The sequence below is a fragment of the Neopsephotus bourkii genome, unplaced genomic scaffold (assembly GCF_033783945.1).
Source record: "Neopsephotus bourkii isolate Nb327-2 ecotype Australia unplaced genomic scaffold, CSIRO-AGI_Nbou_v1 NB_1016, whole genome shotgun sequence".
NCBI lineage: Eukaryota > Metazoa > Chordata > Aves > Psittaciformes > Psittacidae > Neopsephotus > Neopsephotus bourkii.
Window position 1 is genome coordinate 4,089,695 of NW_026901505.1, and position 12,281 is coordinate 4,101,975.

At 48.5% G+C, this 12,281-nt stretch overlaps 1 protein-coding gene across 1 annotated transcript in view; it reads left to right on the plus strand.

The window, feature by feature from the left end:
* The first annotated feature begins 227 nt into the window (after nt 1–227).
* NEURL1B (neuralized E3 ubiquitin protein ligase 1B) overlaps nt 228–12,281 on the plus strand; it is a 126,817-nt gene continuing 114,763 nt past the window's right edge. The window contains exon 1 of the mRNA XM_061360312.1: nt 228–319. Coding sequence (XP_061216296.1) covers nt 277–319 — 43 coding nt within the window. The 5' untranslated portion in view covers nt 228–276. The remainder of the gene's footprint in view (nt 320–12,281) is intronic.

The window sequence follows — 12,281 nt, forward strand, 5'->3', positions numbered from 1 at the left end:
GCGCAGACACCTCTCCGCTGCAGGCGGACAGGGGCGCATCGGGATGCAGACACCGACCCTCGAGAGGAGCCGAGGGCCGCGGTGCGGTGCCGAGTCGCCGGTCCCGCCCGCCCGGTCCCGCCCGCTGCCGACGGTTGGCGGTGGCGGCGCTGGGCGGAGCGGGCGGCAGCTTCGAATCGGCAGCGCGGCAGGAGCTCGGTGCTGCTCGGCTGCCTCCCGCCGCACCACACCGTCCCGTTCCGTCCCGCTCAGCTCCGCGCCCCGCTCCGTCCTGCTATGGGGAACGCCGAGTCCGTCCCGCGCCGCGCGGCCGGCACCGGTAAGTGGGAGGCGACGCGTTCCTTATCCCCCTGCATCCCTTAGGGACGGACCGGACCGGCCGCTCCTCAGTATCCCCATGCTGTGGGGCTTGACATAAAAACGGACGGGACCGCCCTGCTATGGCTCTTGGGGTGGGGGGTGTGACACTGGCATTGGTGACACGCGAGCTGACACGCATAGAGGTGGCAAGCAAAGTGCTGGTATTTGGACCGTGTGGGATACGGTCGTGCTGCAGAGAGGGCAGGTACCCGGTGCTCTGAGCCCCTGTGCTCTCTGCTGGTTACCAAGCTCCAGAGATCGCTATGGGGACAGTTTCTATTTATTCCCCCCCACCTGCGGCAGTAAATGTACTTTCATCCCGTGCAGTCGCTGCGCGGGCAGCGCTCCTGCCAAATCCACCCGCTGTAATTCAAAGTCCTTCGCTCCAAAATCGCCTGCCAATCCCGGCCCGCAGCCTGGGAAAACAGAGCCGGGAAAACAAGCGGGTTGGCGCTGGCCGTGCAGCCGGGTGTCAGGTTCTTGTTGCCTTTTATGTGTCTTGTGCTTGTCCAAGAAGTGCAGCAGCCGGCAGCCTGGTTGGCTGGATTTGAAGGGAGCTGATAACTGAACTCAGCCAACCGGTACGAGGTGCCAGTGCTCCAGAATACAAATAATGCTGGGTGGGAGTGAAAGTCTTGGGTGATGTGTAAGGTAAAGCGAAGCGTCGTTGTCGTTACTGGTATCACTGTATAGTAGTGTCAACAAGACTGGACATGTTTCTTGTTAACCTCTCCTTGGCTTCAGGCCCTTGGGATTGCATACTGGCTCTTGGATGCATGTGACCTGCTACAGTTTAAGTTTGAAATACAATGTTGTAATTCTTCGCACCTCATTCTTAACGGCAGTGTTAGAAATTTGATCAATTTTTCAGACATTTATAGCTTGATGTGATTTAATGACTTCTTTTCCAAAAGCAGTTAGTTTTGTTTTGTCTTCCTTTGGGTAAACCCAGAATGTTTTGCTTCTGGAAGTAGCAATAGAGTGTTGTCACTTGCTTAGACTGTAAATTCAATAGCACAATGTGCTGTAGGACAATCTGTGCAGCTGCAGTGCTGGATGCTCTTGCCTGAACCTCTGTAAGGTGTGTTGGTATGGAGGGGAGGAAAGGCTCACTCTGGGGCTGTGCTAGGGACCTTTGGACCACGAGATTGCACTGTCCCATGTCAAGCAGGTTCCCACCGCTGCCAAGTGCTACCTACTGCAGTACTAAAAGTGATATAGGGCAATGTAAAGTGCAACTTGGGTGTGTAAATCAGCAGTAAACTACTCACTGCAGGAAGGGTGTGATTGCACATGATGGTCGGAACAAAAACCAAACCAAGTTACTTCTGAGCCTTGTTTCCTACTGGCTATTGCTCTCAGGTGTGTGAAGCAATATTGAGTTCAGGAGTGTATGTACATTAAGGAGGCCCCTGTTGCTCTGTGGGTGTTGCTAGCCCCGGTGGATTAAAAGCTGGTTGTGTTCCTGATGAAGGAATGCTTTGGGTGCAGGTAATGTTGCACTCTAGCAGGTTCTCATGTTTCTTGTATTTCTTTCTCCTGGGAGCTGCTAATGCTGTGTTTGGTTTGGAGGTATCCTGTCACCATCAGATGTACGTTTGCTATGTAATGGAAGATTATTTCTAACTGAGGCATAACTGTGCTCCCTAATGTTGGTTTGTTTTGAAATCCAAACATTTGGTCTTTGATTATAAAGCCAGTTCTGCAAAGCAGTGCCTGAGATAACACTTTTACAGTTAATGCACTATCAGGCAAGGCAGATCTCTGATCATCTCAACAGCTACTGCTGCGCTCCCATGTGCTTAACAGGTAGAGTAACTAAATGCATTTGGTGATATTTCCAGTACTGGATACCAGGATTTGAACCAAGATGGATTAACTGCCAAGGACTGAGAAAGCAAGCAAGCACATATGTAAATCTCAGTCTGAAGTAATTTCTCCACTTGCACAGCATAGTCATCAGAAATTGGAGAAATCAGTTCCCAAAGCCAGTAGTCTGATTTGTGTTCCAATTTTCTATACCTTTCCTCTTGCTGAAGTTTCAGCTGTGTCCCCTTCCACAGGGCTGCATTCTGCAGCTTCTGCAGCCTGATCTCTGTTAGGGATAGGAAAATTCAGGGATTATCGAATGTGAACCAATCCAAGATGCTGATCACTCCTTCTGCTAGGATCCTGTGCTCCTGGCACCATTCTAAAGCTATGCTAAAGTGTGCAAAGAGATGCTCTAGCCAACAGCTTGTGTATGCTGCACCTGCAGCAGGACTCAGTTTGATGTGTTGCTGACAGTACCTGGTTTGCTATATTTCTGATGTAGAATAATCCCCACTGGAAGGCCTAGTCTCTCTCGGATAAGAAAGGGAGTAAGTAACCAGCAGTGTGTCACTGCTGTGGCTAGAAACTCTGTTCCTCTGTAGCCTTCACTGAAGTGACTTAAGTGTTCTTGTCCTGAGCCAAAGCCCAGATTGGTCCTAGGATAAATGGATATAAATGTTCCTAGGATATAAAACACAGATGATGTTGGGGAAACATTTAGCTACTTGACTTCCACCCACTGCTGTGATTTCTGCTGGAGGAGGGGACCAACAGTTTATATTCTCCTAGCTAGGTCTGAGGTACCAGTGCTTGGGCAGAAAGCAGGAATGTGGGATTATAAAGACAACAAATCCTCAAAAGCTGGAGCTGTCACTGAGGTGTGAGGGTTCTCAATGTGGAAATATTGCTTTCTGTGTCTTTTAAACAGAGCAGCAGATCTGGGGCTTGGGCCTGTGCTCTGCAGCAAGGGAAGCTGTGCAGGATGCAGTGGTCCCCTGGTCCTGGATTGGCAGCTGGGCACCAGGGTGAGCATCTGGCACTGCAGGGGAGGTGGGGTTAAAAAGTCAGCACTGCTACGCTGTAAGTGAACCAGGAAAACCCAAAAGCTGAATAAATGCCAGGAAAAGGACACTGAAGCAGGTTGCTTAAGGGATTGAGCCTGGTCAAAGAAGAGCAAATAACCATGCAGCAGCTGGTCCCCAGGAGAGCAAACCTTTGTGGAAGACACAGCTGAGAGCGAGTTCTTACTCCTTGAATGCCCTTGTGTGTGGGTGCTGCTGCAGAAGGTGGAAGATGAGCTCCTGTCCCTCAAAATCTCATGCAGGAAGCTTTGCATTATTTACATCTTGTGTAGCTCAACAAGGTCAAAAGCTGTTGAAAGTTTTCTTTGCATAATACAAGTTGGCTTATGTCTGCAGTAGACAATCATTCCCTGACTGAACTCTGTTAATGGTCTTTGAGTGTGAAACCTAATTGCAATGCTAGGGAGAGTGACAGGTCAGCACAGGGCACACCGGCCTCTGTGCTGGGTTACTTTTTGGCTGTTGATCTGAACACTCCAGTTAGGCATCAGTGGGGCTGGAGTGTTGTTTAGGGCTGGGTGGGACGTACTGCTTGTATTCATGGATGGGTCACAAAAGTGATTGCAGATATTGGCAGGCACGTACATCTCTCTTGTCATGCTTAATCTTTCTCCACTTGATCAGTAGCTCTTCCATGTCTGATGAATGCAGCTTCTGTCCATCATTTCCCATCCTTCCGTTGGGGCCCTCTCTAACCCTGCATGTTCCTGTATCCATGCTTCTGTCTCTCCAACTTCCAAGTGTTGTCCTGCTTGCTGTAGTATGTGCTGTCAGTGCGTGTGGACTGCCAGTAGCTACCAGCCAGGTACCTCTCTGAACCCTTACCTTGTGGCTCATCTGGTCTTTGAGATTGGTTTTTGAGCTCTGTAACTGCTTGTCTCTACACCTGCAAAGGTATTTGGGGCACCAGTTGCCCGTTCTCAGTTGGTCTTCCTGCAGCTTGGACTCCTGATTTGTAAAAATCTTTCCTGCACCCAGCATTCAGCTGGATGGCGATGAGCAAATATTGAAGAATTCCCTGGAATGTGGCGAGTGAGATCTTGGGATCTGGGCAGTGAAAGCCTCTACAACCTCCCTGAAGTCCCCCCGCTGATGATGGTGGGTCTGGGCTTACTTCAGTGCTAGGGTTTCTCCAGAAGTGTCCTTCCTAAGAACCTTTCGCGGGTTCTTAGCTCCCATATTTCCCCTATGGAAGGTTCTCTTGAAAGGTCTGGTGCTGTAGAAGCAAAAGAGGATTTGGTTATGGAAACGTTTTGTTTTCCCTCTGCTCTGAAATGGAGCAGGAAGAGTGAATGGGACCGTTTCTGGGCTTAGGTGGCGCCAAACGCTCAAGAACGTGCGGTCCTGGGCTCTGCACCACGGTGGATCTGGGGCTGAGCCCTTCCTTGCGGTTGCTGCTGCTCACCCATCTCAGCCCATCCCTCACCCCTGTGGCTCATGCAGAGGGTGAGCAGAGGCAGAGTAGGCTCCGTTTTGTGGGTTTAAGCATAACGTTTGCCTGGTATCTCCTGATTCACAGAACTGGGGGCTGCTTTGTCCTTACCGTGCTGCTTCCTCCAAGTCACTGTGCCCGGCTGCCAAGATCTCCTGTAGCACAGCAGGTTCCTACATGAGCTGTGTTTGCTTCCATTGCCTGTCATGGATTAACAGCAGTTACATTTCTGGGCTAACCTGCACGTTAGGCTCTAGGCAGGCTCAGCTGTGGGGAAAATAGCACAGTTCCGTCATGTTAAGCACTGTTTACTCAAAGACACTTTCCTTTTGCACTGTGGCTTCTGTTTTCTCATTAACAAATCACTTCTACAGAACTGCATTTTAGCACTCTGCAAAATGCTGTAGTCTGTGCCAGGTTCAGCTCCCTCAGTGCCTTGGGACTGTACTGTATTCAATAGCCTTAGGTGGCTTCTTTTACTGATAAACAAAGAACATTTATGTGGATTTATCACAAAGGTAATGGTAGTACACATGAGTTTCCTCTTTGCACGGCACTGCTGCAAATCAGCCCAGAAGTCTGGGCACATGGGATTCCCTGCAGTCCCATCTCTTTGGCTGCACTGAGCTGTGAGGCTTAGGAGGAGTTGATGCTTAGTAGTGATGTCTCTGAAGAGCTGGATTAATTGTGGTTCAGATGTTTGCCTTTGCAGTGCCCTGAGACAAACATGAAGGTGTGCTCTGGGCTGGTTCACTGTAACAGACCTTCTCTGAGCAGGGGACCATCCTGAGGAGTGGGACACACAACACAGTGCCACTGCTGTAGGTCACCTGTGGCTTGGGAGCCTAGTGACCAAAGGTGAATGAGAGGATTTTTGCTTTTAGAATGGAAAAACTTGAGAGGCTGATACTCTTGTTATTTCTGCATGGCTCTGAAATGCAGGTTACAGGGCTTATTCATAAGCCTTTTCCCTTTTGCTTGCCTTTTCTCTCCTTGCGCACTGTAATATGGCTCAGCCTCTGTAACAGCCTTTCTCTTCCCAGCACTGCTCTGGCTGCTCGTCACCACCGTAAGCTGTATTCTTGGCTTAAACACCTGCACAAATTGCTCTGTTTTCTCCTGCAGCTGCTTTTCCGGGAAATTAGAAAATGAAAGGAACCTGAAATCTGTCTGTTACTTATGGACAAGTGTGTTAAGACCCAGATGAAGTAGCTAATTACAGCCCTGAGGGCAGATAGGAATGACCTTGTGGGTGTGCTTCCATTATATCACCCTGTTGCACCCCTGTTTGGGACTCTTCCCTGGAGCAAGCATCTTCTCTGCAGGCTCTTACCCATACCTAAAAAGGAGCATCCATATGCCCTGACTAGAAAGGACTTCAGTTTTCAGAGTTTGGCAGTCAAATAGCACAGTTATGAATGCCTGCTCCTGCCTTGAACTGGAACATAAATGTTTATAACTTCTGTTACTGTCTTGACAATCTTCCCATTAATTTATGCTGAGAAACCTTTTCATTTGACTTCATTGGGTACCAGCCCAAAGTCTGTTAAAGTTGCACACTTTTTCCCCATCAAAGACAGAAGGTTTGGTTGCAGAGGTGAAGTTTCTCACGCATGTACCACCTTCACCTCTTCCCTTTCTGACTGAGATCCCTCAAGGAGTGTGTGCTCCCAGGTGGTTCTTGGGATGCAGGTACAAAGCCCACAAAGGAGGGTGAGGTGAGGTGAGGGTAGAAAGGAATGAGAAACTTTCCATGCTGAAATGATGCTGAAATTCACCCAGCCCTTTATTGTCTCTATTTCTGGGTCTCTGATAAAACTAAACCTCAAACCTAAATAATGTGCAGTATTTCAGCAAGGAAAAGCAAGACAAAGAGGCTATTTAAAGCTGCCGTCTTTCCAGGGCTTGGCTCACAGGCTCTGCTGCTTTTGTGTCATTGTGTCTACGGAAAACACATACAAGAGGCTAGCGAAATACAATGTGCACTTCTAATTTAGAACACATGCAAAGGTCAGATGTGGTCCACGCTTGGGTTTGGGGAGAGGGAGGCTTTGGGGTGGTGCAAGTTAACTTGGATTTCTGTAACGCAAGGAGATGTATTACAAATGGAGAGCGGAAGAGTACTTAGACACAGTTTACACAATATACTACAGGCTGTGCAATAGAATAACCTGTACATCCTGTTCATGGGTGCTCCTTTTTCTGACCTGAAGCTGAGGCATGATCTTCCACTTACAGCTCTGCTCTGTCTTGCTGTTTGAATCTTGGATGAGTCTTTTACACTGGCTGTACCCTTCAGTGTCCTTGGTTGTATAATGAGGCTGGGAGTATATACGTAAAACACTGAGATCCATAAATACAAACACAAAGTGTCACAGCATGTGTCCAGCTTGAAAGCAGCTACAAAACTATCAGAGAGGCTGCTGACCTGGAATGTCTTTGTTCTGGCAATAGGATGAATACAATAAAAGGACTTGCTAAAGGCTCTGCTGAAGGGAACTGGTTGCTGTAGGGTTTTTGAGGGGATGAGGCATAAGAGGGAGGATGGAAGTTCCCCCAAAGGAAAGGACACACTCAATACCGGACCTGCACAAGATGGAGAGAGCCTGTTTGTGAGGTGGAGGGACAGCCTGAACACTGAGCAGGATTTTGGAATGCTGAAGGAGTCCATGAAAAACATCTGAAGAGATGGAGCAGAACACTTTGGTGGTTTTGATGCCTGTTTCTGGGGTAGGGGATGGCACAGGTACTTGTGCCCCTGCGCTTTTCTAAGAGTAAAGTGTGTGTATTAAGTTCCAAGAGAACCTCAGTGCTATGAAAAGCTCTTATGTGTCCCACAAGGATGAAACCCTAGACCGGCAGAGCACGAAAATGGAGAGTTGCTTAAGTTATTGGGTAGAGGTCCATGGTGTTTGGGTGTATTCGCCATAGGACAGGATGCTAGAGAGGGTGTAAAACCCAGCACTGAGCTCAGTAAAGCTGGAGATGGGAATGATGCAGACTGCACCCCAGATCACTGTAGCTGCTTCAAAAGGTGCATTTTCAGGGCACAACACTCATCCTGAACGGCCACCCAAAGATAATATAGAGTCATAGAATAGTTAGGGTTGGAAAGGACCTTAAGATCATCCAGTTCCAACCCCCCTGCCATGGGCAGGGACACCTCGCTCTAAACCATATCACCCAAGGCCTCGTCCAACCTGGCCTTGAACACTGCCAGGGATGGAGCATTCACAACCATATTGTGTAATGTGACAAGATCTTAAGAAAATCCACAACTGAGAGGTTGTCCTACTGTGTTGATTAAGTGAAAGGGAAATTAAGGCATGAGATATGTACCAGTTTATAACTGCTGTGGATGGAGGGTTTCTGTTCTCCTGGTTGCAGCAATCCTGAGCAAGTTCAGGAGCCCTGGCAAGGATCCCTGCTGTCATCTCTGAACTGTGCTGCCTCCCCAGTCCTTAGGGGTGTAAAAACATCACGTACGTTTTAAAGCCCTATCTGTGCCTCCTTTCTTCAGCACTGTGATGGATTTTTGGCCTTGTTAAAGTAATCTCCTGCAAGGATTTATCTATTTTTCATGTGTCAAAGGTAATTTTTTTTTCTTAGAAATTCTTCATGCTGCAGTAATTTGTTCCCTGTCAAACCTGTTTTGGTTTTCTCCTTCAGCCATACGGGTGGGAGAATCCAATTCCCAGAAATGCGTGTGCATCTTCCCTCCTGCATGTGGCACTCCTGTGCCAACAAATTCAAACCTTCAACCTGCAAAGCTCTTTGAAGAAACGCAGTCCTCATGTCTCAGATGCATTCAGGGGTGGCTCCGCGCCCCAGCTTAGAGGTTCCCGTGTGCGATGGGGTTCAAACCAGCACGGTTCCCTGTTTGAGCCATACATGGTCTTGACACAGACAGTGAGGAAAGGCTTGGCCTCAACACCTTCCATTTGGGCAGGAAAAAAGACTTTTCTTTTGGGAGATACAGAGCCCTGCCTTCCCTCTCCTGCCTCCTCATGCCTTGCAGGGGGCAGCTGAAGGTGGTGGGATGCTGTATGAAGAGGAGCTGTTTCTTTCCTTACCCAGACTGAGCCAGCATGGTTTGTCTCTTGGGAAATGGGTCTGTACTGCCTCTGTTGGGCAGAGCCTGGGAGCTGCTACTCTTTTGCTTTGTAATTTGCTCTCTTTCTCTGATTTTCTGAGTGCTGATGGGGCTGAGACAAACAACCCTCTTAAATGCAACACCCTAACAATAACCTGAGTACTTCCTGCTGTGGGCTGTGACCGGGATGCTGCCTGGTCCCTGTCCCTTGGCATTGTCACAGCCACTCCTGACCTTGTGACAGCTCAGGACTGAGCTGTCAGAGCCCCTTGTGTTTAGAGGGTGCTGGTGGGAGGGATACTGAGCACAACTCAGGAGGGTTTAACTGAATCATAGAATGGTTTGGGTTGGAAGGGACCTTAAACCCTCATTCTGGCTGTTGTTAGTCTCTCCATCATGAGTAGTGCGTTCCAACAGTGATTTTAAGCAGCTTCAGGGCTCCTGCTGATACGAGGGATGCTAATTCCAGGTTTACTTCATATCCCTGCCTGCACAGAGCAAGATGAGGGAAAGCATGTGTACCACAATGGATCAGGCCATGACCCATGGCACAGAGCTGATGAAGCTTGCAGGAGGAGCATGATGGAGAAGGGAGGAAAAAGGAGTGGAAGGAGGGAGGATCTCTCACTTCTCTTATTCCCCTTACACTGATGTGGAGAAACAAATGCAAACCAAGCTGTCCTGGCCATGCTGTGACAAGTGCCCTGCGGGGCTTTCCCCTTTCCACAGCTGCATGTTTCTGCAGGCACTGGATGCTCTTTGCTGGGTGCCAGCAACAGAACGGTCCCTGGGCACTAAGTGAGAGCTGGGGGCGAACAGAGTTGGTGAGGGGATTGAAGGGGAGATGCAGAATGAGAGAGAGAAGAAGCAGTTGTTTTGTTAAGCCTGCTTTGTTCTCTCTATTTCTGTAGCTAACCTTTTCCTCCTCAATGCAATAAAAAAAGCCCTCTTCAAAAAATATTGCAGGGTGCTGCTTTGTGTGCTTTGACTAAGCCGTTCCTCATAAACCACTGGGTTTTGTGTAAACACAGCCATGGCAGGCAGAATTATCTGCTTTTTTGCAGCTGTCAAGTCTCTTTGCTCCCCCAGTAATGTATAAACGGGGAAAGCAAGGCTGGGAGAGGCAAGCCCCAGCAAAGCCTGGGGTGTCCTTCTCTGCCATGAACCCCACTGCATCCCCTCCTGGTCCCTGCCTCTCTAAAGGGAGAGGACCTTATGGGCCCTCAGCTTGTCACTGTATGCATGGGGCTGGGTGATGATCAGGTCTGACCCAGGGAAACATCAGGTCGGCTCTGGGAAGTCCCAAGAACATTAAGCTGGCCAAGGATATGACAGAATGAGGGAGGGACACAAGAGGAATCCCCCCTGCACTGTGTCTTTGGGGAATGTGCATTCTCAGGCTTAGAAATGTGTAGCTGGAGATGAATACTGCTGGCTTCCCTCGGCACTTTTAATTGCTAGCCAGTGTTAGCAGAGCTCGGGGTGGCTGCTGAAGCTGATTGCTAGTTGCTGTCTCTCTGCCCCCTGGTTCCCAGCAGTCAAAGCTGACATGCTAAGTCCAGTATCTGCTGGAGATCAGGGGACCTCCCTTCCACCCCTTTGGTGGGCTTCAGTGACTTTCTTGTTTTCCAGATAAAATGAACAAAACTTGTGTCCCGTGACGGCTCTGATAAGCTGCAGGCTCCAGACATGGCACAGTGCAGGCTGCCCATTACAGACCTTTGTTTATTTAGGGAAAAAAATAAAAGCTTAACCTCACTATCTTGATTATGGAAAATACAAAATAATATAAATGTGCCAGAAGCATAATTGGTGCCAGTGGAAACCAAAAATGACCCTTTGCTTTCCCTGCCCACCCACCTTTTTCACAGTAGTTCGCTGGGAGGGAGCTTTTCATAGGCACTAGTGGACTGCTGTAGGGATCTGTTCTTACGGACTAGGAAAGCCCTTTCCAAAACATTACCAGTCTCAGATGTGAAAGGGACCCTTGTAAAATTCCAGGTGGAATAATGCATCCCTGACTCTCAAACTGCCATTCAAATCCTTTTGAGACTACCTTACAGGCAGTAATAGCATGCCCTCAAAGTACTTATGAAAATCTCATTATCAGCATCTCTTATAATGCTGGATCATCCTGCTATTTAGATAATTGTGCAGTCTGTTCATCTTTGAGTCTGCCTCACTGATTGCTGGCCATGGGGTTCCATACTGTGTTTTCAGCCTTGCCTGGCTCTTCGAGTGTGCTGAAGGCCAGTTGCACCTGGGCTGATGGAGAGAATGGATGGTCCTTGGGTGCCTTTCCTGCCCTTTTTCAGGCTGGTGAAACTCACCTTGGCTCCTGGGGCATCATCTGGCTCTGCAACCCTGGAGGGAAAGTGGGGAGAAGAACCATCCAAGATAGCTTTCCCATTGGTATGTGTGGTTGAGCTAGTTGCATTGGACCCATGTTAAGCCAGGAGGCCTCCAGTGCCATCATGAGCAAGGTGGAAGGCAGCACTGGGATGACTGTGCAGGTTGGGTTGAGTGTTTGTGTTTCACACTGAAGGCCTTTTGTGATGGTGCATTGAGTGATGTATTTCATGGGAGGATTATTGCAATGAAACACAATGTGCTTTTGTGCCATTAAATGGTGTCTTTTATATCATTTCCTCTGACAAGTCTGTCCACACCCAAGCAAAAATAAACATTTTGAAAGGCTGCAAAGATAAACACAAAGGTTACCCTTAAATGCATCCCTTCTCCCCCTCCTTAAAGACACCTGCTCTATTCTCTGGACAGGATGAACATCCAGGAAGGTTGATATAAGATTACCCAGAATAAATGCTGGCAATTAATCACTTTCCAGTCCTTCATTTCACAGCCTCTATATGCTTTTTAATCAGTGGCTTTTTTGGAAAGGAGAAAGGGATAGGTGGTACTTACCCTGTCGCTTGCTCTGCCTTTTGAAGGCTTTCCTCTCATCCCTTCGAGGCCCCATACTATTCTCAGTGCTGGAGACTATGGGGACAGGTTGGGTTCACAAGCCTTACTCCACACAGGGCACATCACTAAATTGTTTTGTTTCCAGGCTGCTCTTTCCCATTTTTTGCCATGGGTTGTCCTTGTGCTGCCCAGGCCCCTTCCTGTGTGACTGCTGACCATGCTGGTGGGTGAACAAATGTGATGGAGTGGTTTCTTCCTCCACTTTTGTCAGCTTGGCAGTAGCTGCCACTGCCCACATCTTGCTCTGGAGTCTTCCCAGATTTCCTTTGGGACTAATTTGTGGGGAAGAGAGGGGATTTTAACTGCTCTTCACTCAGCCTGTTTTCTAGGCTGATAAACCAGTGATCAGTATGGGCAGTTGGTCTTTTAAGGTGAGGAAGTTGTTTTAATGGAACTGCCTGCTCATTTCTCCTCCTTATCCTCTAACTCATTTGCTGCTTTGTCATTTCCCATGACTGCGGTTTCTTTAACAGCCTCTTGTGAAGTGTCTCATCAAAGATGGCACAAAAATCAAACTGCG